The sequence below is a fragment of the Hypanus sabinus genome, chromosome 23 (assembly GCF_030144855.1).
Source record: "Hypanus sabinus isolate sHypSab1 chromosome 23, sHypSab1.hap1, whole genome shotgun sequence".
Taxonomy (NCBI): Eukaryota; Metazoa; Chordata; class Chondrichthyes; order Myliobatiformes; family Dasyatidae; genus Hypanus; species Hypanus sabinus.
In genome coordinates this window covers 1,876,394-1,900,532 of record NC_082728.1, presented here as the reverse complement: position 1 = coordinate 1,900,532, position 24,139 = coordinate 1,876,394, and the positions used below count along the sequence as shown (strand labels likewise).

General features: G+C 48.0%; 1 protein-coding gene across 5 annotated transcripts in view; it reads left to right on the top strand.

Moving 5' to 3' along the window:
- The first annotated feature begins 510 nt into the window (after positions 1-510).
- The window catches only part of LOC132379868 (ras-associating and dilute domain-containing protein-like), a 106,335-nt gene continuing 82,706 nt past the window's right edge, over positions 511-24,139 (top strand). For 2 of the 5 annotated variants that reach the window (XM_059948155.1, XM_059948154.1), the window contains exons 1-4: positions 511-1,023; positions 12,609-12,923; positions 22,226-22,461; positions 22,712-23,034. In XM_059948155.1, the coding sequence (XP_059804138.1) occupies positions 896-1,023; positions 12,609-12,923; positions 22,226-22,461; positions 22,712-23,034 (1,002 nt within the window). In that variant the 5' untranslated portion in view covers positions 511-895. Of the gene's footprint in view, positions 1,024-10,074; positions 10,304-11,871; positions 12,001-12,287; positions 12,308-12,608; positions 12,924-22,225; positions 22,462-22,711; positions 23,035-24,139 lie in introns of those variants that run through there. The other 3 variants (XM_059948156.1, XM_059948157.1, XM_059948158.1) reach the window with 3 other exon arrangements.

Below are 24,139 nucleotides of genomic sequence, written 5' to 3'. Positions count from 1 at the left end.
TCCCCATCCCCCTCCCTTCCTCCCTCCACCCCTCTTCTGCCTACCCCCTCCTCCCTCCCCTTTCTCTCCCCTCCCTCCCTCCCCCTCCCTTTCACCCCCTCCCCTACCTCCTCTGTCCCCTCTCCCCTTTCCTTCCCACTTCTCCCTCACCCCTCTCACCCCACTCCCCATCCGTCCCCACTCCTTTCGTTCCCCTTCCCTCCCCCTCTCCCCTCCACCCCCACCTCCTCTCCCCTCCCTTCCTCCCCATCTCCCTCCCTGTCTCACCACCTCCCTCCACCCTCTCTTCCTCCCTCTCTCTCCCCCTCACTCCCTGCTCTCCCTCCTCCTCCCCTCCCTCCCATCCCCTCTTCCCCCTCCTCCCCTCCCTCCCATCCCCTCTTCCCCTCCTCCCCTCCCTCCCATCCCCCCTCCCCATCCCCTCTTCCCGACTCCCCCCCCCCTTTCTCCTTTTCTCTCTCCTAGTAACCTGGGTTAACTCTCCTCTGCCCTGTTATCTGTCACTCTGACCCAGCTTTCCCTCAACCTTTCTTTCTTCTACTCTCTCTCTCCTTCTCTGTCCCTGGTTTGCTTTGGCGCTTCTCTTTCTCTTTCTCTCGTTCGTTCTATCCTTTCTTTCCTCCTTTCCTTATCTCTTCTCCCTGCCCCTGCTCCGTCTCATCGTCTCTCTCTCAGTGCGGCAGGTGATCGGCTGCGGCCACACGGTGTCTCTGTCCCCCGACTACCGGCCTCAGGATAACGGGACAGCGAAGTGCGCTCTGAGCCCTCCCTGTCGCCAGCCAGCTGCTCCCGGTCAGTCGCCTCGCCTCGCCCACCGCAGTCCGGAGTGCGGAGGGCAAGAGTGGTGTCGCTGTCAGGCAATGAGCGGCCGTGTGGGCAGGCACTGAGCGGCACGATGTTGGCCGGGGAGCGCAACACCAGCCTGTCCCGGCACAGCCTCAACATTCCCGTAGGCTTGCTGATCACCTCGCCCAAGCGGAGACTGGCCAGGCTGGGCAGGAAACACAGCAACGGATCGCTGCAGTGAGTACCAACACGGACCCATCCTGTCAGAGAAAACGGAGGGGGACATGTGGGGGAGAGGGAGCGGGATAGAGATAGTGAGAAAGATCGAGGCGAGAGGAATGTGCAGAGGGAAAAAGACCGGTTGGGAAGGGAGAATAAGAGGGGCGAGCAGAGAGAAATAAATGGAGGGAGGTGTAGAGAAAGATGGAGAGAGAGAAAAGGGAGCGGAAGGGGGAATTACAAATATAACATTTAAGTGATATTTGGACAGATGGACAGGAAAGGTTTAGGGGTTAGTGGCAAGTGGTACTGGCTCAGGAAGGCAGTTCGATCAGGGTGGACAAGTTGGGCTGACTGGCCTCATCTACTGACTCACTCTGGCCCTGGGGAAGAAATGAATGATGGAATGAGGAACCTAATGCCGGGTACAGAGAGCCAAGACAGGAAAGAGTGAGTGAAAACTTGGAAATTGCAAAAATGCAACAGTTGGAGAAGAGTGAACACTGCACTCACTGACTGGATGTAGATGCTTGTGTGAGGACAGTGTCTCTCTCTGTAAGTGAGAGAAAGTGGTTTGTTTGCTGGTGTGAAGATCAGGGATGGAGTGGGCACGCAGGAGAGGGGTTCATGTCTGTCTGTGATGGGGACGTCTCAGGAGGATGCTGGGATAGAGCATTTTCTTGGTGGTTCTGACTGAACTTGATATCTTTGAACATGATGATGTTTTAGGAGCCACCTTCTCCTTCTGTTAGCTGTTTTATCATGGATCTCGATTAAATACAAGATGTGGCCCTTTGGCCCGTGATGTGCAGAATTTTTAACCTACTCCAAAGTCAATCTAACCCTTTCCTCCTACCTGGTTCCCCCCCCCCCCCAGTTTTTCTATCATCCAAAGAGTTTCTTAAATGTTTCTAGTGAATCTACCTGTACCACCATCCCTGACAGCACATTCCATATACCCCACTCTCTTAAAAACCTACTTCTGATATTCCCCACCCTTATACCTTACTCAATCATCTTAAAATTATGCCCCCTCTCTTAGCCATTTCTGCCCTGGGGAAAAAGTTTCTGGCTGTCCGCTCAATCAATGCCTCTTATCTCCTTGCACACCTCAATCAGATGCCTTGGGATTCTCCTTGACCCTGCTCACCAAGGGCATTTTGTGGCTCTTTTTGGCCTTTCTAATCCAAATAATAGAAGGGAGGGATAATGTGGTGAGAGGGTAAAGAGGAAGGTGGAGAGAGAAGGGGAAGGGAAGACCTGCAGAAGTGAGCCAATTCTTAAATGAATATTTCTCGCCTGTATTTACTATGGAGAGGGACATGGAAACTAAGGGATTGGGGAAATGAATAAGCACATTATGAAAGAGGGAGTGCTGATGATCTTAAAGCATACTTCTGCTGCTGTCTGTAAGAAGTTTGAACATTCCCACCATGACCCCTGGGTTTTCCTCCCATGTTTCAAAGCTGTACAGGTTAGTAAGTTATGGGCATGCTATGTTTGTGCCAGAAGTGTGATGACACTTGTGGGTTACCCCCAGCGCATCCTCAGACTGTGGTCATTGACACAAACAACACTTTTAATTATGTGTTTCGATATAAGAGTAACAAATAAAGTTAATTTTTATTAAGATGGGTAAATCCCATTGACCTGACCAAGTGTATTCAAGAACGTTTCGGAAACTGCATGGGCCTTGGTAGGTCTTCCTGTTTAGCTATGGGTGAGGTACTGGAAGACTGAAAGGTGGCAAATGAAGAGGTGTTATTTAGAAAAGGCTGCTAGGAAAAGTCAGGGAACTGTAGGCTGGTGAGTTTCAGTAACCATTAGTGTGGGAAAACAAAGGAGCTGGTTGTGGACTACAGGAGGAATGGAGAGAGGCTAACCCCTATTGACATCAATGGATCTGGGGTTGAGAGGGTGAACAGCTTTAAGTTCTTCGGCATCCACATCTCCGAGGACCTCATATGCTCTGTACACAACAGCTGTGTGGTGAAAAAGGCACAACAGCGCCTCTGTCACCTCAGACGGTTGTGGAAGTTTGGTATGGGTCCCCAAATCCTAAGAACTTCCTACAGGAGCACAACTGAGAGCATCCTGACTGGCTACATCACTGCTTGGCATGGGAATTGTACCTCCCTTAATTGAGGATTCTGCAGAGAGTGGTGCGGATAGCCCAGCACATCTGTAGTTGTGAACCTCCCATGATTCAGGACATTTACAAAGACAGGTGTGTAAAAAGGGCCTGCAGGATCATTGGGGACCTGAGTCACCCCGACCACAATCTATTCCAGCTGCTACCATCTGGGAAACTGTACTGCAGCATAAAAGCCAGGACCAACAGGCTCCGGGACAGCTTCTTCCACCAGGCCATCAGACTGATGAACTCACGCTGATCTGAGCGTACTCTATATGACATTGACTGGTCTATTTATTATAAATTACTATGATTGCATATTGCACATTGAAGGATGTAAGAAATAAAGTCAATTGAATTCAGTTCAATACTGGAACAGATTCTGATGGACAGGATCTACCAGATTATGGAAAAGCAAGAACTGATGAGGGTTACTGTTAGCTGTATACTTGGGGAAATTATGTCTCATTAATTTGATTACTTTTTCAAAGAAGTAGGTAGGAATATTGATGAGGACGGGGTGGTGGATGTTGTTGACTAGGACTTTGGCAAGGCCTTTGTGGGGGACAGAACTGCCAGTTCAGTGTTTTTATTTTGGTTTCTGGCTTCAGCCTCCTTCCTTTTCAGTCTTGATGAAGGGTTTCAGCCCAAAATGTCGACTATTTATTCCTCTCAATAGGTATTGCTAAGTTCCTCCAGTGCTTTGTGTATGTCCCGCATTTTGTTGTTTTAGACATGATAGAGAAGGGTGTAAAAGAGGTGGAGGGGTTGCACTACTGGTAAGGGGGATTGTCACAGCAATACTGAGAAAGGACACACTGGGCAACTCATCCTTAGAGACAGTTTGGGTGGAACTCCAAAATAAGAACTGTACAATTACTCCGATGTGATTGTACTATTGTCCTCGAGAGGTGGAGGAGCAGATATGTACACAGATATGTTATGGAGAGGTATGAAAGCAACAGGATTGTTATAGTGGAGGACTTCAGTCTTGATTGGAACTTCATTAATACAAGATGCTTAGATGGGGAAGGATTTCTTTAGTGCATACAAAAGGGGTTTGTAAAACAGATTGTGAAGAGTCCATCTGGAAAAGAAAATAAACTGGTTCTGGTTTTGGGTAATATGCCAGGCTAGGTGATCAACCTGATGGTGATATTGGGAGAACACTTTGAGAATCGTGACCACAACTCATTATGCTTTAAGATAGTTATGAATAAGGATAAAATCAGATATTACAGGGTGACGGGAGCTTAGTGGTTAGTCAATGCTTTATAGCGCTAGCTGTAATATTGGAGATTGACATCCACTGCTGTCTGTTGGAAGTTTGTTTATTCTCCCCGTGACTGCATGGATTTCCTTCAGGTGTTTCAGTTTCCTCCCATATTCCAAATATGTACAGGTTAGGGTTTGTGAGTTGTGGACATGCTGTGTTGGCACCAGAAGCATGGCAACATTTGCAGGCTGCCTAGCAGAATCCTCACTGATTTAATTTGACACAAATAATGAATTTCACTATATGTTTCAATGTATATGTGATGAAAAAAATAATCTTTTCAATTCTTTAAACTGGGGGAGGACAATAGGGAGCTAAGTGGTGTTGACTGGGGGAAGATGTTGTTGGACAAGTCCTTGTCTGACATGTGGGAGATGCTTAAAGACCAGCCAATCAGGCTTTAGGATCAGCATGTTCCAGTAAAGAGGACAAGAATGGTAAGGTAAGGGAACTTGGATGACCCGAGAGATCCTAAATTTAGTCAGGAAGGAAAAGAAAGCATATATAATGATCAGAGCTAAACTCAGACTGAGCCATTGTGGAATATAAAGACAGCCGGAAAGTGCTCAGGCAGGCAATTAGGAAGATCAAAAATGTCCATGAAATGTTAACCAAAAAACCCAAGGCATTTTATAGTTACTTAAGAAAAAAAAGAGGAGAGGGCAGATCCACTCAAGGATAAAGGAAGAATTATGTACTTAGATGCTGAGGTACTAATTGAGTACTTTGTGTCCGTACTCTAGGAGAATAGTGAAGGAATACAGCATTGCTAATATTTTGAGATTAAGGAGAATGTAGTGCTGGGTCTTCTGAAAAGCATTAAGACAGGTCATCAGGCCCTGCAGATATATATCCCAGAATATTGAAAGAAGAAAGTGAGGAGATTGTTGGTCCTAATACAAGGATCTTCATGTCCTTACTAGCAACAGCAAGGACCTGGAGGACTGGAGAGTAGCAGGTGTTGTGCCTTTGTTCAAAAAATTGGAATAATCCAGGCGATTATAAGTCAGAGAGCCTCACATCGAAGGTAGGGAGATGATACTGAGGGTTATGATTTGTACGCATTTGAAAAGACATGGCCTGCTTAGGGCCACTTAGGATGGTTTTGCGCAGTGCAGGTCATGCCTTACAAACATGATCAAGTCTTTTGAGGAGGTAACAAAAAAGCTTGATGGGGGTAACGCAATGGATGTTATCTACATGGACTGTCATAGGGGTTTTGGTAGGTTGATGCAGTAGATTAAAGATCCAGGGTGAGTTGTAAGTCTGGATTTGGAACTACCTTGCTTATAGAAGACAGATTGTAGGGGTGGAAAGCTGTTGTTACAGCTGGAGGTCTATGACAGGGGTGTTCTACAAGGTTCAGTGCTGAGACCTTTGTGTTTGTGATACCCGTATGTATCAATAATTTGGATGAAAATGTGATGAGTGAATTAACAAGTTTGCAAATGACACTATATTGGTTGAGGTATGTACAGCGTAAAGGACTATTAAAGAGTGCAGTAGGCCCTCCTTATCCGCGAGGGATTGGTTCCGGGACTCCTTGTGGATACCAAAAAACATAGATACTCAAGTCCCCTATTCACCCTGTCTCAATGCAATGGACCTTAGGACCCAGCGGATCCCCAGACCTTATTTAACCTGTCTCAGTGCGGTGGACGTTAGGACCCGGCGGTCGAGCTCTGAATCTGCAGTGTTTCTGTTCATGAAAATAATCACGATCACGATTGAAAATAAAGAAGAAATAATAAAGCGATTGGAAAGAGGTGAAACGCTATCGGTCATTGGAAAAGCGTTAGGCTACAGTCGGTTAACGATTGGAACAATTTTAAATGGTGGAGTGAGAAAGGCCCTGCCCCGATGAAAGCTACAATTATTACTAAGCAACACAGTGGTTTAATTACTGTGTTTTGGGGTTTTGGGTTTTTGATCCTCCACATCAACCAGGCACGGAAGGAGCGCGCGCTCAGTCGGTCACTGAAACGAACTCAGGAACTTCCCGAGCCCGGGCGCTGAAACATACGTTCTTAAGTGTTTTATGTGCATAGAAAGGTAAAATATATACTATATACTAAGACAAATGTTTGACTAACTGACGCTAAATAATACCGGATGTACCTGATCTGACTTACCTAGTAAGAGAACTTCCGATTTGTTTTCGATCCCAATCCACGGTAACCTATGCACGTCCTCCCGTATACTTTAAATCATCTCTAGATTACTTATAATACCTAATACAATGTAAATGCTATGTAAACTAGTTGTTATACTGCATTGTTTAGGGAATAATGACAAGAAAAAAAGTCTGTACATGCTCGAACAACAAGTGCTGGAAGAGAACTGGGTTTTCTCGATTCGCGGTTGGTTGAATTTGTGCATGCAGAACTCGCGGATAAGGAGGGCCAACTGTACACCAAAATACAGATCAGTTACAGATATGGTCAGAGAAGTAGCAGATGGTATTTGATCTATGTGAGATATGAGGTGTTGCATTTTGAGGTGAAAGGTGAAAGTATATTGTTATTGTGTTGACTCTTTAATCACTTAGAAGTACAGAGGGATCGTGGTATTCAGGTCCATAGTTTACTGGAAGTGGTTATGCAAGTGGTAATGAAGGAGGATGGCATGATACACACGCAAAATGCTGGAGGAACTAGAGGATTTCCAACATCAGCATGGATGGCATGATGTTCTTCATCAGTAGGGTTGTAAGAGTAAGGAAGTTATGCTGCAACTGTACAAAATGTTAGTCAGACCACAAGTGGAGTTTAGTATGCACTGCAGGAGACAATCCCCTACAGGAGTGAACGGGTCAGGGTCTGGGAACACATTGAGGGGTGAACGGGTCAGGGTCAGGGAACACAGGGTGGGGGTGAACAGGTTAGGGTCTAAGAACACAGGGCCAGGGAACACAGGGTGAGGGGTGAACGGGTCAGGGAACACATTGAGGGGTGAACGGGTCAGGGTCAGGGAACACAGGGTGAGGGGTGAACAGGTTAGGGTCTAAGAACACAGGGTGAGGGGTGAACGGGTCAGGGAACACAGGGTGAGGGGTGAACGGGTCAGGGAACACAGGGTGAGGGGTGAAAGGGTCAGGGAACACAGGGTGAGGGGTGAACGGGTCAGGGAACACAGGGTGAGGGGTGAACGGGTCAGGATCAGGGAACATGGTGAGGGGTGAACGGGTCAGGATCAGGGAACATGGTGAGGGGTGAACGGGTCAGGATCAGGGAACATGGTGAGGGGTGAACGGGTCAGGATCAGGGAACATGGTGAGGGGTGAAGGGGTCAGGATCAGGGAACATGGTGAGGGGTGAAGGGGTCAGGATCAGAGAACACGGTGAGGGGTGAAGGGGTCAGGATCAGGGAACATGGTGAGGGGTGAAGGGGTCAGGATCAGGGAACATGGTGAGGGGTGAACGGGTCAGGATCAGGGAACATGGTGAGGGGTGAAGGGATCAGGATCAGGGAACATGGTGAGGGGTGAACGGGTCAGGGTCAGGGAACACGGTGAGGGGTGAACGGGTCAGGATCAGGGAACACGCTGAGGGGTGAACGGGTCAGGGTCAGGGAACACGCTGAGGGGTGAACGGGTCAGGGTCAGGGAACACGGTGAGGGGTGAACGGGTCAGGATCAGAGAACATGGTGAGGGGTGAAGGGGTCAGAGAACATGGTGAGGGGTGAAAGGGTCAGGGTCAGAGAACACGGTGAGGGGTGAAGGGGTCAGGGTCAGGGAACAGGCTGAGGGGTGAAGGGGTCAGAGAACACGGTGAAGGGTGAAAGGGTCAGGGTCAGAGAACACGGTGAGGGGTGAAAGGGTCGGAACAGGGTGAGGGGTGAAGGGGTCAGAGAACACGGTGAGGGGTGAAGGGGTCAGGATCAGAGAACACGGTGAGGGGTGAAGGGGTCAGGATCAGAGAACACGGTGAGGGGTGAAGGGGTCAGGATCAGAGAACACGGTGAGGGGTGAAAGGGTCGGAACAGGGTGAGGGGTGAAGGGGTCAGAGAACACGGTGAGGGGTGAAAGGGTCGGAACAGGGTGAGGGGTGAAGGGGTCAGGATCAGAGAACACGGTGAGGGGTGAAAGGGTCGGAACAGGGTGAGGGGTGAAGGGGTCAGGATCAGAGAACACGGTGAGGGGTGAACGGGTCAGGGAACAGGCTGAGGGGTGAAGGGGTCAGAGAACACGGTGAGGGGTGAACGGGTCAGGGTCAGAGAACACGGTGAGGGGTGAAGGGGTCAGAGAACACGGTGAGGGGTGAAGGGGTCAGGATCAGAGAACACGGTGAGGGGTGAAGGGGTCAGGATCAGAGAACACGGTGAGGGGTGAACGGGTCAGGGAACAGGCTGAGGGGTGAAGGGGTCAGAGAACACGGTGAGGGGTGAACGGGTCAGGATCAGGGAACACGGTGAGGGGTGAAGGGGTCAGGGTCAGAGAACACAGTGAGGGGTGAACGGGTCAGGATCAGGGAACACGGTGAGGGGTGAAGGGGTCAGGGTCAGAGAACACGGTGAGGGGTGAACGGGTCAGGGTCAGGGAACACGGTGAGGGGTGAAGGGGTCAGGGTCAGAGAACACGGTGAGGGGTGAACTGGTCAGGGTCAGAGAACACGGTGAGGGGTGAAGGGGTCAGGGTCAGAGAACACGGTGAGGGGTGAAGGGGTCAGGGTCAGAGAACACGGTGAGGGGTGAACTGGTCAGGGAACACGGTGAGGGGTGAACGGGTCAGGGTCAGGGAACACGGTGAGGGGTGAAGGGGTCAGGGTCAGAGAACACGGTGAGGGGTGAACGGGTCAGGGAACACGGTGAGGGGTGAACGGGTCAGGGAACACGGTGAGGGGTGAACAGGTCAGGGTCAGGGAACACGGTGAGGGGTGAACGGGTCAGGGAACACGGTGAGGGGTGAACTGGTCAGGGTCAGGGAACACGGTGAGGGGTGAAGGGGTCAGGATCAGGGAACACGGTGAGGGGTGAACAGGTCAGGGTCAGGGAACATGGTGAGGGGTGAACGGGTCAGGGAACACGGTGAGGGGTGAACAGGTCAGGATCAGGGAACACGGTGAGGGGTGAAGAGGTCAGGATCAGGGAACATGGTGAGGGGTGAACAGGTCAGGATCAGGGAACACAGGCTGAGGGGTGAAGGGGTCAGGGAACACGCTGAGGGGTGAAGGGGTCAGAGAACACGGTGAGGGGTGAACGGGTCAGGGTCAGGGAACACAGTGAGGGGTGAAGGGGTCAGGGAACACGGTGAGGGGTGAAGGGGTCAGGGAACACGGTGAGGGGTGAACTGGTCAGGGTCAGGGAACACAGGCTGAGGGGTGAAGTGGTCAGGGAACACGGTGAGGGGTGAAGGGGTCAGGGAACACGGTGAGGGGTGAACTGGTCAGGGTCAGGGAACACAGGCTGAGGGGTGAAGGGGTCAGGGAACACGGTGAGGGGTGAACTGGTCAGGGAACACGGTGAGGGGTGAAGGGGTCAGGGTCAAGGAACACGGTGAGGGGTGACTGGATCAGGATCAGGGAACACAGGGTGAGGGGTGAACAGGTAGTTGACATGTGGGATGTGGCCAGAATTCCCGGAATTCCGGCCTCTGGGAGTTAAATTCTTCCTCCCCTTCCGCCTTGTTTATTACTTGTGGTTTAACTTCTTGCATAACAAGTTCAGGTTAAAAGAGTATGCGGTGGATTGTTGCGTTGCGTCATTGAAAGTGTTACAGCACACTAGGGCTGTGCCTGAAACCTGGCTGGCCAAGACCAGCCACTCTCACTCTCTTGCGTGGCACACACCTTGTAGGCCGTCCTTTTGTCATTCACATACAGCAGGTGCACGGCAGCAGGAGCATGTTTGAATTGGTCGCTCACAAAACCAAATTACAGCTGGCAGCATGGTAAGTATCAACCTTGTGCTCTGAACATTTAATCAGTTGCTTGCTGTTCAACTCAGACTGCAGACAGCCCAGGTATTGTTTTCACAGAGGCTATGGTATATCAACAAAGGAAGTTGTGACCTGAAATGGCATTGAATGTTCAGTTTATCTTATTCCCTCTCTCTATTCCTCATTAAAAGTTTCACCTTCTTGCTTTCCTCTGCCATCTGTTCTTTGCCCTCTCTTTGTTTTGGCCCCATCCTGTCTCTTTTCCTCTGAAACTCTTTTCTTTCTCTCTCCCTCTCCCCCCTCTCTCCCCCCTCTCTCCCCCTCTCTCTCCCCCTCTCCCCCTCTCTCTCCCCCTCTCCCCCTCTCTCTCCCCCTCTCTCTCCCCCCCCTCTCTCCCCCCCTCTCCCCCCCCCTCTCTCCCCCCTCTCTCCCCCCTCTCTCCCCCCCTCTCTCCCCCCTCTCTCCCCCCTCTCCCCCCCCCTCTCTCCCCCCCTCTCTCCCCCCCTCTCTCCCCCCCTCTCTCCCCCCCTCTCTCCCCCCCTCTCTCCCCCCCTCTCTCCCCCCCTCTCTCCCCCCTCTCTCCCCCCTCTCTCCCCCTCTTCCCTCTCCCCCGATTGCTCTGAGCTGAGTCTAACAAGGACAGGAGTCTTGTGGAGGAAGGAGCCCTTTACATGTGAGGCTGGGGAGGGAAACGCGCAGAGGCTCTTCATTTGGATTCAGATCATCAGCCCACGTCGATTGGTCTTGTGTGGTTGGGGAGTTGGTTATGATCAAGGGGTGCTACTGATGGAGTCAGTAACCCTCAGACAGCATGGTGAAAATCTCCAGCAGTTTCTGAGCATACAGTTTCTGCCATGCAGACTGAATTCAAATATTCTCCTTCCCCTACCAGATTTACTCCTTTCTTTTTCTCACATTCCTCTTAAATGTCAAACTCATCCTCTTGCACCCAGTTCCTGCCCCTCGTACTTTCTCTCCCAGTCCCTTTTGCCCTTCTTGTCCTTCTTCCTGCACCTTTCACCCTCTTGCCTTCTCTCTCCCCCCTCCCCCTCCCAGCTCATACCTCCCCCTTTATTTCCTCCTGATTCTTTTTGCACAGTGAGGGGCTGGAGTCTGGAATGTACTCCGAAGAGTAGTATTGGGAGCAGATTTAATTGTCACGTTCAGAGGGAAAACAGTAACTGCTTAAATGAAAGAAGTTGTAGGCTGTGGGGAGAGTGCAGGAGGGTGCATTCTTACACTGAGTTACCAGGGAATCAGTGAGGCCATCTTTGTCTCAGCTCTCCACTACATATTGGAACAGAGCTAGGATGACTAATGTCCTTAGTTTGACCAAGTGAAGTTGACACAGATTTCAGGTGATTCTATATTGCAGAACAATAACTCATGGGATTTGGCTGATGTAACAAAGTGGTGCAATATGAAGTGGCCCTGCCGGCGACATTTCATTAAGGATGTGAGCAATAGTTAATTTTAAACAATTAGTACTGAACTGGGGGTGGGGAGTGCTTTAACTGTAATGTCCTGACTTCATTGAAGTATCAGGCAGGAGTCTGACCTCCCAGGATAGTGGGTTCGCAATGTACTGAGATTTTCTTGGAAACATTTTCTCGGGCACGCTGTGTTCTGGGAGGTTTTGAATTCAGAGTACTGCTTGGTCGTGTTGGCTGGAACAGGAAATACAACTTGGACTGCACATTGATGGCACAGTACGTTACTGCATGTAATGGTTGACGAGTGAGGAAGTGTGTTTGTGTGTATGTCTGAAACTGTCTGTGTGAGTGTAAGCATGTAAGAGAGTATGTCTGATTAGAAACACTTCTCCCTTCCCTCCACCTTCGACACCTCTCCTTCTATCCCTAACACTCTTCCTCTTACTCCCTCTCCCCCTCCCTTTCCCTCTTATCGCCTCTCCCTCCCTGACGTGACATTTCAGTGAAACAGTGATTGGGGTGCCAGAGTCCATGTCTGTGGCACAGTGTTTACATAACAGTCAGGCTGTCAGCTCGGCATGTGGTGAGCGACAGCTAGAGGAGAGGAACTGAAGGGAGTGGCCATCCCTGGCATGTCACTTTAACAGTGGCAGCAGCGAAGTTGCGGGGTCCGACAAACCTGGGCAGCAGCACACAGATACTTTTCAGCTGGATGGTGACCACATTGTGGAACAGAGGTCACAAAGACTGTTTGCTCTGTTCTCCAGTGTGCTGCCACACTAGCGTGGGTAATCTGTGAATGGGCACAGACTGGGATCTCCCTGTGCTGTGAGAACCGAACACCCTAGTGAGACCGTGGTAACGGATTTCTCCTTTATTCCCAGGTCGAGTTCCTCAGATGCCACGGTCAGGTCCAGTGAAAGTTTTGGAGTGAGGCAGCCGGCCCGCAGCAGGATCAGGAGACACAACAGGAGCCTGGCCACGGTGTTCCGAGGCCGCTCCCTGAAGGATGAGAAGGCAGGCGATGAGCAGCGTGGTGTCTTGGCCACGGATGACCCCACTGAGCTCTCCACCCAAGTCACAGCTCCCGGTGTGCTGAAGATCTTTGGGGATAAGATCTGCGCAGGTGCCAACTACAAGAGCGTGCTGGCAACACCGTGCTCCAGTGCTCAGGAGCTGGTCAAGGAGGCACTCGAGAGGTCAGTGTGTGCGTCACTGGGCCGGGACAGGGGAATGAGCAGAGCAGCTAGAGTAAAACAAGTAACGCACACAAAATGCTGGAGGAACTCAGCAGGCCAGGCGGCATCTATGAACAAGAGTACAGTTGACGTTTCGGGCTGAGACCTTTCGGCAGGGCTGGAGAAATGAGGAGTAGACTTAAAAGGGAGGGGAGAGAGAAACACAAGGTGCTAGGTGAAACTGGGAGGGGGAGGGATGAATTAAAGAGCTGGGAAGTTGGTGAAAGATACAGGGCTGGAGAAGGGAGAGTGTGATGGGAGAGGACAGAAGGCTACAGAAGAAAGAAAAGGTGGGGAGGAGCACCAGAGGGAGGTGATGGGCAGGCAAGGAGATAAGGTGAGAGGGAAAAGGGGATGGGAAATGGTGAAGGAGGTGGGGGGGGGGGCATTACCAGAAATTTGAGAAATTGATGCTCATGCCATCAGGTTGGAGGCTACCCAGATGGAATATAAGGTGTTGCTCCTCCAACTTGAGTGTGGCCTCATTGCAACAGTAGAGGAGGCCATGGATTGACATATTGGAATGGGAATGGGAAGTGGAATTCTAATGGGTGGCCACTGGGAGATCCTGCTTCTTCTGGCAAGGTGCTTGGTGAAGTGGTCTGCCAAAATACACCGGGAGCACTGGACACAGACTCCAGACCCCAATGGGGTCCAGCACATAATTCTCTGGAACTTCCACCATCTACAACGGGATCCCACCACCACACACATCTTTCCCTCACCCCTACTTTCTGCTTGCCACAACGATTGCTCCTTACGTGACTCCCTTGCCCATTTGTCCCTCCCCACTGATCTCCCTCCTGGCATTTATCCTTGCAAGTGGAAAAAGTGCTACACCTGCTCCTACACCTCCTGCTTCACTACCATTCAGGACCCTAAACAGTCCTTCCAGGTGAGGCGACACAATGAATAAATACCCCTACAATATTGTTGTTCTAATATAGCAATACAGATTCATAATTCCATGAAAGTAGTGTCACAGGTGGATCTGGTCACAAAGAGCTTTTGGCACACTGGCCTTCATAAATCAGAGTACTGAGTACAGAAGTTGGGATGTTATGTTAATGTTGGATAAGAGATCGGTGAGGTCTAATCTGGAGTATTGTGCAGTTCTGGTCACTGACATAGAACATAAAACACAGAATACTACAGCACAGTACAGTCCCTTTGGCCACAATGTTGTCCCAACATTTTGTGTGCTACAACTACTCTCTGATCAATTTTACTCTCCCCTCCCACATAGCCCTCCATTTTTCTATCATTTTTCTATCAATGAGTTTCTTAAATGTCCCTGATGTATCTCTCTACTACCACCACTCTCTGTGTAAAAAAAACTTGCCTCTGATATTCCCCCATATGTTTCTTTAATCACCTTAAAGTTCTGCTCCCTTGTATTAGCCATTTTGGCCCTGGGATAAAGATCTGACTCCACTCTTTGTTTGTCTCTTATTGTCTTGTACACCTCTATCAAGTCACCTCTCATTCTCCTGTGCTCTAAAGAGAAAAGCCCAAAGATGTTCTGTAAGACCTCCCAGTGAATAATACCTCTACAATGTTGTTTTTATGATATTGGAAACACAGCAGTCAGTGTGCCTGAAGCAACTTCCACAACGTAATGAAATAAGGGCAGACAGGATGGTTGTGTGGGATCTATTGTATTCTGCCCAGAGATTACTCCGACTCACCATTGCATTGGAAAGGCAAATAGGCAGAGCAGTTGCTATTGCATCTCCTGCTTGTGATACAGTCCAGGATACATTTCACTCCGAAATATGCTGCCTCGCAGTGCTGAATATTCATCTCGTTTTACTGAGAGGTCACCAAGTAGATGCCAACCAGACTCAGATTCTGGTTCAGATTTGGATATTTATTCACTGATTCTGATTCCGATTCCGATTCAGATTTATCTATCCCATGTACATTGAAACACGCATTGAAAAGTGCCATTAACATTAATAACCAATGCAACCTAAGGATGTGCTGAGGGCAGCCTGCAAGTGTCACCACACATTTCAGTGACAACATTGCATGCCCACAACATTTAGCAGAACAACAAAGTAACAATAACAGCAAAACAAGCTCCTTTATCACCCACCTACCCACTCACACACACAAACCTCCAACAAAGCAGGAAGTGACAGAAGGCATCTCCTCAGATCTGTGACCTCAGCAGGATTCAGCATGGTTGAACAGACAGGCTGGGTTACCACACATCACCCTGCTACAAAGTGTGGCTCTATTGGTATGAGATAGGATTACATCTTTAGAAACAGGTGACTCAGGGTCAGAAAATGTCGAATTATTGTGGGTAGAGTTAAGAAACTGCAAAGGTAAAAAAAATCATGGGAATCATATATAGGCCTCCAAATGGTGGTCAAGATGTGGGGTTGAGATTGCAAAGGGAACTGGAAAGGGCATGTAATAAGGGTAATGACACAATTGTAATGGGGTCTTCAATATGCAAGGGGATTGAGAAAATTAGATTGGTGTCTGATTACAAGAGAGGGAATTTATTGAATGCCTACAAAATGGCTTTTTATTTAGAGCAGCTTGTGCTCGAGCCTACTCGGGAAAAGGCTATCTGAGATTGGGTGTTGTGTCATAAGCCAGACTTTATTAATCAGCTTAATGTAAAGGAACCGTTAGGAGGCAGTGATCATAAAATGATTGAATTCATTCTGCAATTTGAGAGGGAGAAGCGTAAGTCACATGTTTCAGTATCGCAATGGAGTAAAGGGAATTACAGAGACTTGAGAGAGGAGCTTGCCCAGGTGGATTAGAGGGGGATACTGGCAGGAGATAACAGCAGAGCAGAGGTGGCTGAAGTTTCTGGGAATAGATTACAAGGCGCGGGATAGGTATGTCTAACAGGAGAAGAAGTTCTCAAAAGGCATGGCGGGGCAACTATGGCTGACAGGAGAAGTTAAGGACTGCATAAAAGCTAAGGAAAGGGAATATAAAGTAGCAAAAGTGAGTGGGAAGTTGGATGATTGGGAAGGTTTTAAAATCCAACAGAAAGTAACTAAAAAAGCTATGAGAAGGGAAAAGATGAAGTATGAGGGCAAACTAGCCAATAATATAAAGCAGGATACTAAAAGTTTTGTCAGTTACATAAAGAATAAAAGGGAGGTTAGAATTGATACTGGACCACTGAAAAATAATGCTGGTGAGGTAGTAATGGGGACAAAGAAATGGCAGGTGAGCTTAATAGGTACTTTGCATCAGTCTTCACTGTGGAAGACACTAGCTGTTAACCAGGGGTCTGTGAGTGGCAGTGAGCAGGAGTGTGTGCCATTGCTATTACAAAGAAAAAAGTGCGAGGCAAACTGAAAGGAGTTAAGGTGGATAAGTCACCTGGACCAGATGGACTATATCCTCAAATCCTGGAAGAGGTTGCTGAAAAGATAATAGATGTATTGGTCATGATCTTTCAAGAATCACTTGATTCTGGCATGGTCCTGGAGGACTGGAAGATTGCATATGTCACTCCAGTCTAAGAAGGGAGGAAGACAAAAGAGAGAAAATTATAGGCCAGTTAGCTTAACCTCAGTGGTTGGAAAAGTGTTGAAGTCCATTATTAAGGATGAGGTTTTGGGGTACTTGGAGACTAATGATAAAATAAGTTGAAGTCAGCATGGTTTCTGTGAAGGGAAATCTTGCCTGACAAATCTGTTTGAATTCTTCCAGGAAGTAACAAGCAGGGTTGTCAAAGAGGAGGCAGTGGATGTCACTTACTTAGATTTTCAGAAGGCATTTGATAAGGTGCCTCAAATGAGGCTGCTCAACAAGATAAAATCCTATGGTGTTGCAGGAAAGATACTGGCATGGATAGAGGAATGGCTGACAGGCAGGAGGCAGCGAGTGGGAATAAAGGGGACCTTTTTGGATTTGCTGCTGGTGACTAGTGGTGTTCCTCAGGGGCCAGTTTGGGATCTACTTTTCACATTGCTTGTCAATGATTTAGAAATGGAATTGTTCACAGATTGAGTATGTGGTAAAGAAGGCAAATACAATGTTAGGATTTATTTCAAGGGGAATAGAATATAAAATCAAAGAGATAATTCTGATGCTTTATAAGACACTCGTCAGGTCGCACTTGGAGTATTGTCAACAGTTTTGGGCCCCTTACCTCAGAAAGGGTGTATTGTCACTGAAGAGAATCCTGAGGAGTTTCACGAGGATGAATCTGGGAATGAAAGAGTTAACGTATGAGGAGTGTTTGGCAGCTTTGGGCCTGTACTCACTGGAATTTCGAACAAAGCAGGGGGATCTCATTGCAACCTACTGAAAGTTGAAAGGATTAGAAAAGGTGGATGTGGAGAGGATGTTTCCTTTGGTGGGGGTATCCAGAACTGGAGGATACAGCCTCACAATTGAGGGGCAGCCTTTTAGAGCAGAAGTAAGGAAGAAATATTTTAGTCAAAGAGTGGTGAATCTGTGGAATGCTCTGCCATAGACTGCGGTGGAGGCCAAGGCCATGGTTATATTCATAGTGGAAGATAGATTCCTGATTGGTCAGGGCATTAAGGGATATGGTGGAATGGGATCTGGAAATGGTGGAGCAGACTCAATGGGCTGAATAGCATAATTCTGTTCCTATGTTTCATGGTCTAAAGTGCAGTGATGTCCCGACAGCACATTCAGTATTCACGTCTCTCTGTGCTCAAAGGCCGACAGGGTTCTTTATTCACTGCTGTCAAGCATTCCTGACTGGATTTAAGGAAGTTGATTTCTGAGCTGAGTATTATTGAAAAGTATGCAGTAAAGAACAACCAGACTCTGCGACTGGAGAAAGCTGAGACGCAGGCAGTTCTGGTTGGGTTCCCATGGGGAATGGCTTTGGCCAGCCTCACATTCCTGGCTTATTAGTATATGATGGAAGCTAGACCTGGCAGTAAACTGCTAAACTCACACTCAGAGGCGCCACGTAATATTACAGTGAGGCAGTAGTGGATTCAGCAAAGGCACGTTGATGGGAGAATGCAGAGGGAGCTTTTCTTTGCAGATGATGAACGTTGTCCCTGCACATGTGTGTCAAAACATACAGTAAAATGCTTCGACAACCAGCACAGCCTGCAAGTGTTGCCACACATTCTGGCACTAACGTAGTATGCTCACAATATTCAGCAGAACAACACAAAACACAACATACCAACAAACAACAACACCAAAACAAGCCCCTTTCCTCCCTCCCACAAACACAGTCCTCTAACCCCAGGATAGGCTGTCTTCTTCCAGTGGACTCATAGATTCACAAACAATTGTGTCTTTAACTTTCCCAGCGGACACAGTAATTCACAGACAGTTGAGCCTTTAACTTTCCCAGTGGACACAGTGATTCACAGACAATTGGGCCTTTAACTTTCCCAGTGGACACAGTGATTCACAGACTATTGGGCCTTTAACTTCCCCAGTAGACACAGTGATTCACAGACTATTGGGCCTTTAACTTTCCCAGTGGACACAGTGATTCACAGTCAATTGGACCTTTAAATTTCCCAGTGGACACAGTGATTCACAGACTATTGGGCCTTTAAATTTCCCAGTGGACTCACAGATATTCACAGACTATTGGGCCTTTAAATTCCTCAGCTGACTTGTGGACTTGCAGACTTGGCTCTGGTCATTGGAGGCAGGGGAGTGGTTACAGTCAATGAGTCACGCTTTGAGTCAATGGACTGGACAATATTCAGGGATACATCTTCAAATCTAAATAAATACACCACAGTTGTCATCGACTTCATCAACCTGTGTGGATGAGTGTGTGCCTTTCAAAACATGCCAGATGTAGCCATGGATGAAGCAGGAGATTCATGGTCTGAGGGCTCGATCTGTCATTCAAGACCGATTTTCCAGAACTATGCAAGTCTAGGTACAACCTGTGGAAGGCTATTTTAAGAACAAGAGAACAATTATGATTTGAGGTGAAAGAGGGAATCAGATGCATATCAGCTCTCGCAGTGTTTGCAGGCCATTACTTCTTACAAAGCAACACCTGATATATGAATGGCAGTTATGCTTCACACCCAGATGAGCTCAACACTTTCTATGCACACTTTGAAAAGGAGAATAAAACTACACCTGTGTGATTCTTGGCAGCATCTGGTGACCCTGTGATCTCTTGTTTCAGAGGCCAATACCAGAACATCTTTCAAGAGGTTGAACTCAAGGCATCAGACCCTATTGGTGTACCTAGTAGGGTTCTGAAAAACTGCCAACCCACTGGTGGGAGTGTTCAGGGGCATCTACAATCTTGGCAAACTTTCACTGCTGCAGTGAGAGGTTCCCACCTGCTTCAAAGGGCCAATGATCATACCAGTACCCAAGAAGTGCAGGGTGAGCTGCCTCAATGACTTTCGCCCAGTGGCTCTCACATCTACTGTGATGAAGTGTTTTGAGAGGTTGGACTTGCTGCAATTTGCCTATTGCCACAGTAAGTCTGCAGCGGATGCAATCTCACTGGTTCTCTACTTGGCCTTCGATCACCTAGACAATAGTAATAGCTATGTCAAGTTGCTGTTTATTGACTACAGCTCAACACCATCAAGAAGTTCCAAAACCTGGACCTCTGTACCTCTCTGCAACTAGATCCTCGACTTCCTCACCAGGAGACCGGCATCTGTGTAGATGATCTCAATGACAACCAACACAGGTGCACTTCAAGGATGGACGCTTAGCCCACTGCTTTACTCTCTCTACGGCCATGACTGTGTTGGCTAGGCACAGCTGAAATGCCATTTGTAAATTCGCCAATGGCATAACTATTGTTGGCAAAACTTCAGATGGTGACAAGGAGGTGTATAAGAGCGAGATAGATCAGCTGGTTGAGAGATCTCGCAACAATCTCACACTCAATGCCAGTAAGACCAGGGAATTGATTGAGGACTTCAGGAAGGGAAAGTTGAGGGAAAACAACTTCATCAAGTCTTCATCAGTCTTCATCAAGGAATCAGCAATGGAAAGGGTGAGCAGTTTCAAGTTGCTGGGTGTCAACATCTCTGAAGATCTCTCCTGAGTCCAACATGTTGATACAGTAACAAAGGCGGCATGACAGTGGCTATATTTCATTTGGAGTTTGAAGCTACTTGATATATCACCAAAGACTCTCGCAAATTTCTACAGAAGTACCACGGAGAGCATCCTAACTGGTTGTATCACTATCTGGTGTGGAGGGGACGCAGCACAGCATTGGAAAAAGCTGCATAAAGTTGTAAACTCAGCCTGTTCTATCATGGACATTAGCCTCCCCAGCACTGAGGGTACCTTCAAAAGGTGATGCCTCAAAAAGGCCGCACCTATCATTAAGGAACCCATCACCCAGGACATGCCCTCTTCTTGTTGCTACCATCAAGGAGGTGGTACAGGAGTCTGAAGACACACTCAATGTTTCAGGAACACCACCTTCCCCTCTGCCATCAGATTTCTGAATGGACAATGAACCCATGAACACTACCTCACTATTTTTTTTTTGTTCTCTTTTTGCACTAATTTATACCTACTTATTGTAGTTTATAGTTTTTTTATTGTCATGTATTGCAAAGTGCTGCTGCCAAAAAAGCAAACTTCATGACATTTGCCAGTGATATTAAAGCTGATTCTAATTCTGAAATCTATTACATGGGACATATGGATTGTGGGATGGTTGAGCGAGCTCGGGCTTTTTTCTTTAGAGCGAAGGAGGATGAGAGGTGACAGGCCAGAGGTGTATAAGATGAAAAGAGGCATCAATTGAGTGGACAGCCAGTGACTTTTTCCCAAAGCTATTTGGGGCGGGGGGGGGGGGGGGAGAATTAGATTGATCTTAGAGTAGGTCAGCAGAAGAACAATATGGGCTGAAGAGCCTGTACTGTTCTATGTATATTCTATATCTTAGCTAAGGTCCCCAATGTAAAGTGGGACGATCCCCTTTGGAGAATCTACTGGGGGAAGAATCACCCTGGTTTCCAGATGCCAGAATGGCACTCCTACCAACGTCTGTGTTAAACTTGGAAGTCACTGTATTTGCCCTTTCCATTGGACTTGCAGCCACACCCCTACAACCCTCAGCAGTACTCCTCCCAGCTCTGCTGCTCTGCACACCTTCCAATTTTATAAAACGTGCTACCTTCCAAGAATTAAATTCTCTTCTTTTCCTCTTGCCCACCAGCAAGTGTGGTTGGAAGTAGCCTCCTCTTGTTTGCTCTTTTCCTCTCACCACCACGTTCTCTAGCAGTTTCATGCTCCAACCAGAGATGTTCAGTGAATCCCATTGGCTTAGTACTTTCCTTGATGGGTCTTTCTCTACCCTGGAAGTGTATGATGGACTAATGTTGAGGGAGATTTATTCTATCTCTACTCTGGGAGTGTATGATGAGACCAGGTAGAGAGATTTACTCTGTGTGTAAACTTCACTGAGCTTACCATGGGAGTGAAGGTAAAAGGTTAAAGATGAGCTTTATTTGTCACATGTATTCAAAACATACAGTGAAATGTATTGTTTTGCATTAACGATCCACAGTCTAAAGATGTACTGGGGGCAGCCAGCAAGTGTTACCATGCTTCCAGCACCAACATAGCACGCCCACAACTCACTAGCCCTAATGTGTGGGTGGAAACCAGAGCACGTGGAGGAATCTCACACACTTGTGGGGAGAATTCATGGTGGGAATTCAACCCTGATCTTACAGCTAGGGCTGTAAAGCATTATGCCAACCACTTTGCAACCATTCCACCCTATAATATTGAGACAGCATAGAGAGCTTTATTTTATTTTATTTAGAAGTACAGCATGGTAACAGGGGCTTCTGGCCCAACAAGCCTACCCTGCCATGACCAATTACACCCTTGTGGTTCAGCACAGTAACAGGCCAACGAGCCCTCCATGACCAATTACACCCTTGTGACCAGTAGTGATTCAGTATGGTGACAGGGCTTTCTGGCTCAGTGAGGCTGCACTGTCCAATTACACCTTTGTGACCAACAGAGACACAGCATGATAACAGACCATTCTAGCACAATAAGTCTGTTCCACCTTATTATATCTATGTGACCAATTACAGAGCACCTGGAGGAAACCCACATGGTCACAGGAGAATGTAGAAACACCATACAGACAGCGGCGGGTATTGAACCCTGGCTGCTGGGACTGCAAAGCGTTATGCTAACTGCTAAACGAATGTGCGGACTTTACTTTGTGTCTAACCTGCGGTGTCACTGTCCTGGGAGTGTGTGATGGGGCAGTGTGGTGAATGATAAAATGGAATGTCCTTGTTATTATTCAGATACTCTCTGGAAAAGAGCTCTGCCGGGGACTATGTGCTCTGTGACGTGATTGGGTGTTTGGATGAGGACCACCAATGGAAGACGGAATGCTTTAGGGTTGTAAGCAACTGTGAGAAGCCTCTCATTTTGCAATCGCTTTGGAAACCAAAGGAGGGGTTTGTCCGGAGATTTGAAATCCGCCGCAAAGTGGACGTGGAAGAATTTGCAGCAAAGGAGAAAGACACAGTGACAGCAGGTAAAAGGTTGCTGGTATAGAGAATAGCAAGGGATCAGTGTGGTGTCACTGGGGGATGGTTATGGAAGGAGGATTTGGCATTCTGAGCCTGGATTGGTCTGGGACCTGTGGTATTCTTTAATGAACTGTGAATGGAATTGAACCTAACCAGTCCAATTCATGGCTGTGACGTCTGTCCTGTGATGTGTTAATGCTCCACAAAGTCCGGTTTCCACAGCATTCCCCTGCTGACTGCTGCCCATTCTCACAGGGATCAACGCTCAGGCTCGGAGGCTGCAAATAACTCGAACAAGGGCATCCTCGGCACTGACGGATGAAGAAATCGAAAGCAGCTTTGCACTCTGGCGGAGTGTGAGTGAACTGAATCTGTCCCTCAAAGCCAGGGATGCAAAGCCAAGTGCCCGTGGTCCTCAAACTGAATTGCTGGACTCTGAACGGAGCAAGGGAGTGTCATGTTTGGGCAGTGAGAAGGAGGAGACTGAGAGCAGTGACGACAGCTCCACCCAGTACTCCATCCACCCTCCCTTTGAATTCCCCTACTTCCTCTTGCTGCAAGGATATAGTTACAGGCAGGTGAGAGCATGTCTACTGAAATCAGAGCAACTCTTCTCCACCACCATTATCCGCCAGCAAGGAACAGGAGAAGGGGAGGAACAGCACCAGCTTTCTCCACAACCCACTTCTCCCCATATTCACACTTCGGGCATGTTCACCCTGTATCGTCAACCTCTCCCCTCTGTGCTCAACCGATATCTATACCCCTCCCCTTTATATACCCTATATAACCATATAACAATTACAGCATTGAAACAGGCTGTCTTGGCCCTTCTAGTCTGTGCCAAATGCTTACTTTCACCTAGTCCCACTGGCCTGCACTCAGCCCATAACCCTCCATTCGTTTCCTGTCCATATACCTATCCAATTTTACTTTAAATGACAATACCAAACCTGCCTCTATCACTTCTACTGGAAGCTCATTCCACACAGCTACCACTCTCTGAGTAAAGAAATTCCCCCTCATGTTAGCCTTAAACTTTTGCCCCCTAACTCTCAAATCATGTCCTCTTGTTTAAATCACCCCTACTCTCAATGGAAAAAGCCTATTCACATCAACTCTATCTATCCACCTCATAATTTTAAATACCTCTATCAAGTCCCCCCTCAACCTTCTACGCTCCAAAGAATAAAGACCTAACTTGTTCAACTTTTCCATGTAACTTAGGTGCTGAAACCCAGGTAACATTCTAGTAAATCTCCTCTGTACTCTCTCTATTTTGTTGACATTTTTCCTATAATCTTTCTTCCATTCAGACAAGGAGTGAGATCCAGATCTGCCATGTTCTCTCATTGTGGATGGGCATTTTCTTTTTCATTGGCTCCATTCTATTCACACCCTTACCCCATATACACCCTGTGTCCACAACGTTCCCCCATATACACCCTGTATCCACACCCTTACCCCATATACACCCTGTATTCACACTATTCCCCCACAGATATGCCTGTATCCACACCGTTCCCCCACAGACACCCTGTATCCACAACATTCCCCCACAGACGCCCTGTATCCACACCCTTACCCCATATACGCCCTGTATTCACACTATTCCCCCACAGATATGCCTGTATCCACACCGTTCCCCCACAGACACCCTGTATCCACAACATTCCCCCACAG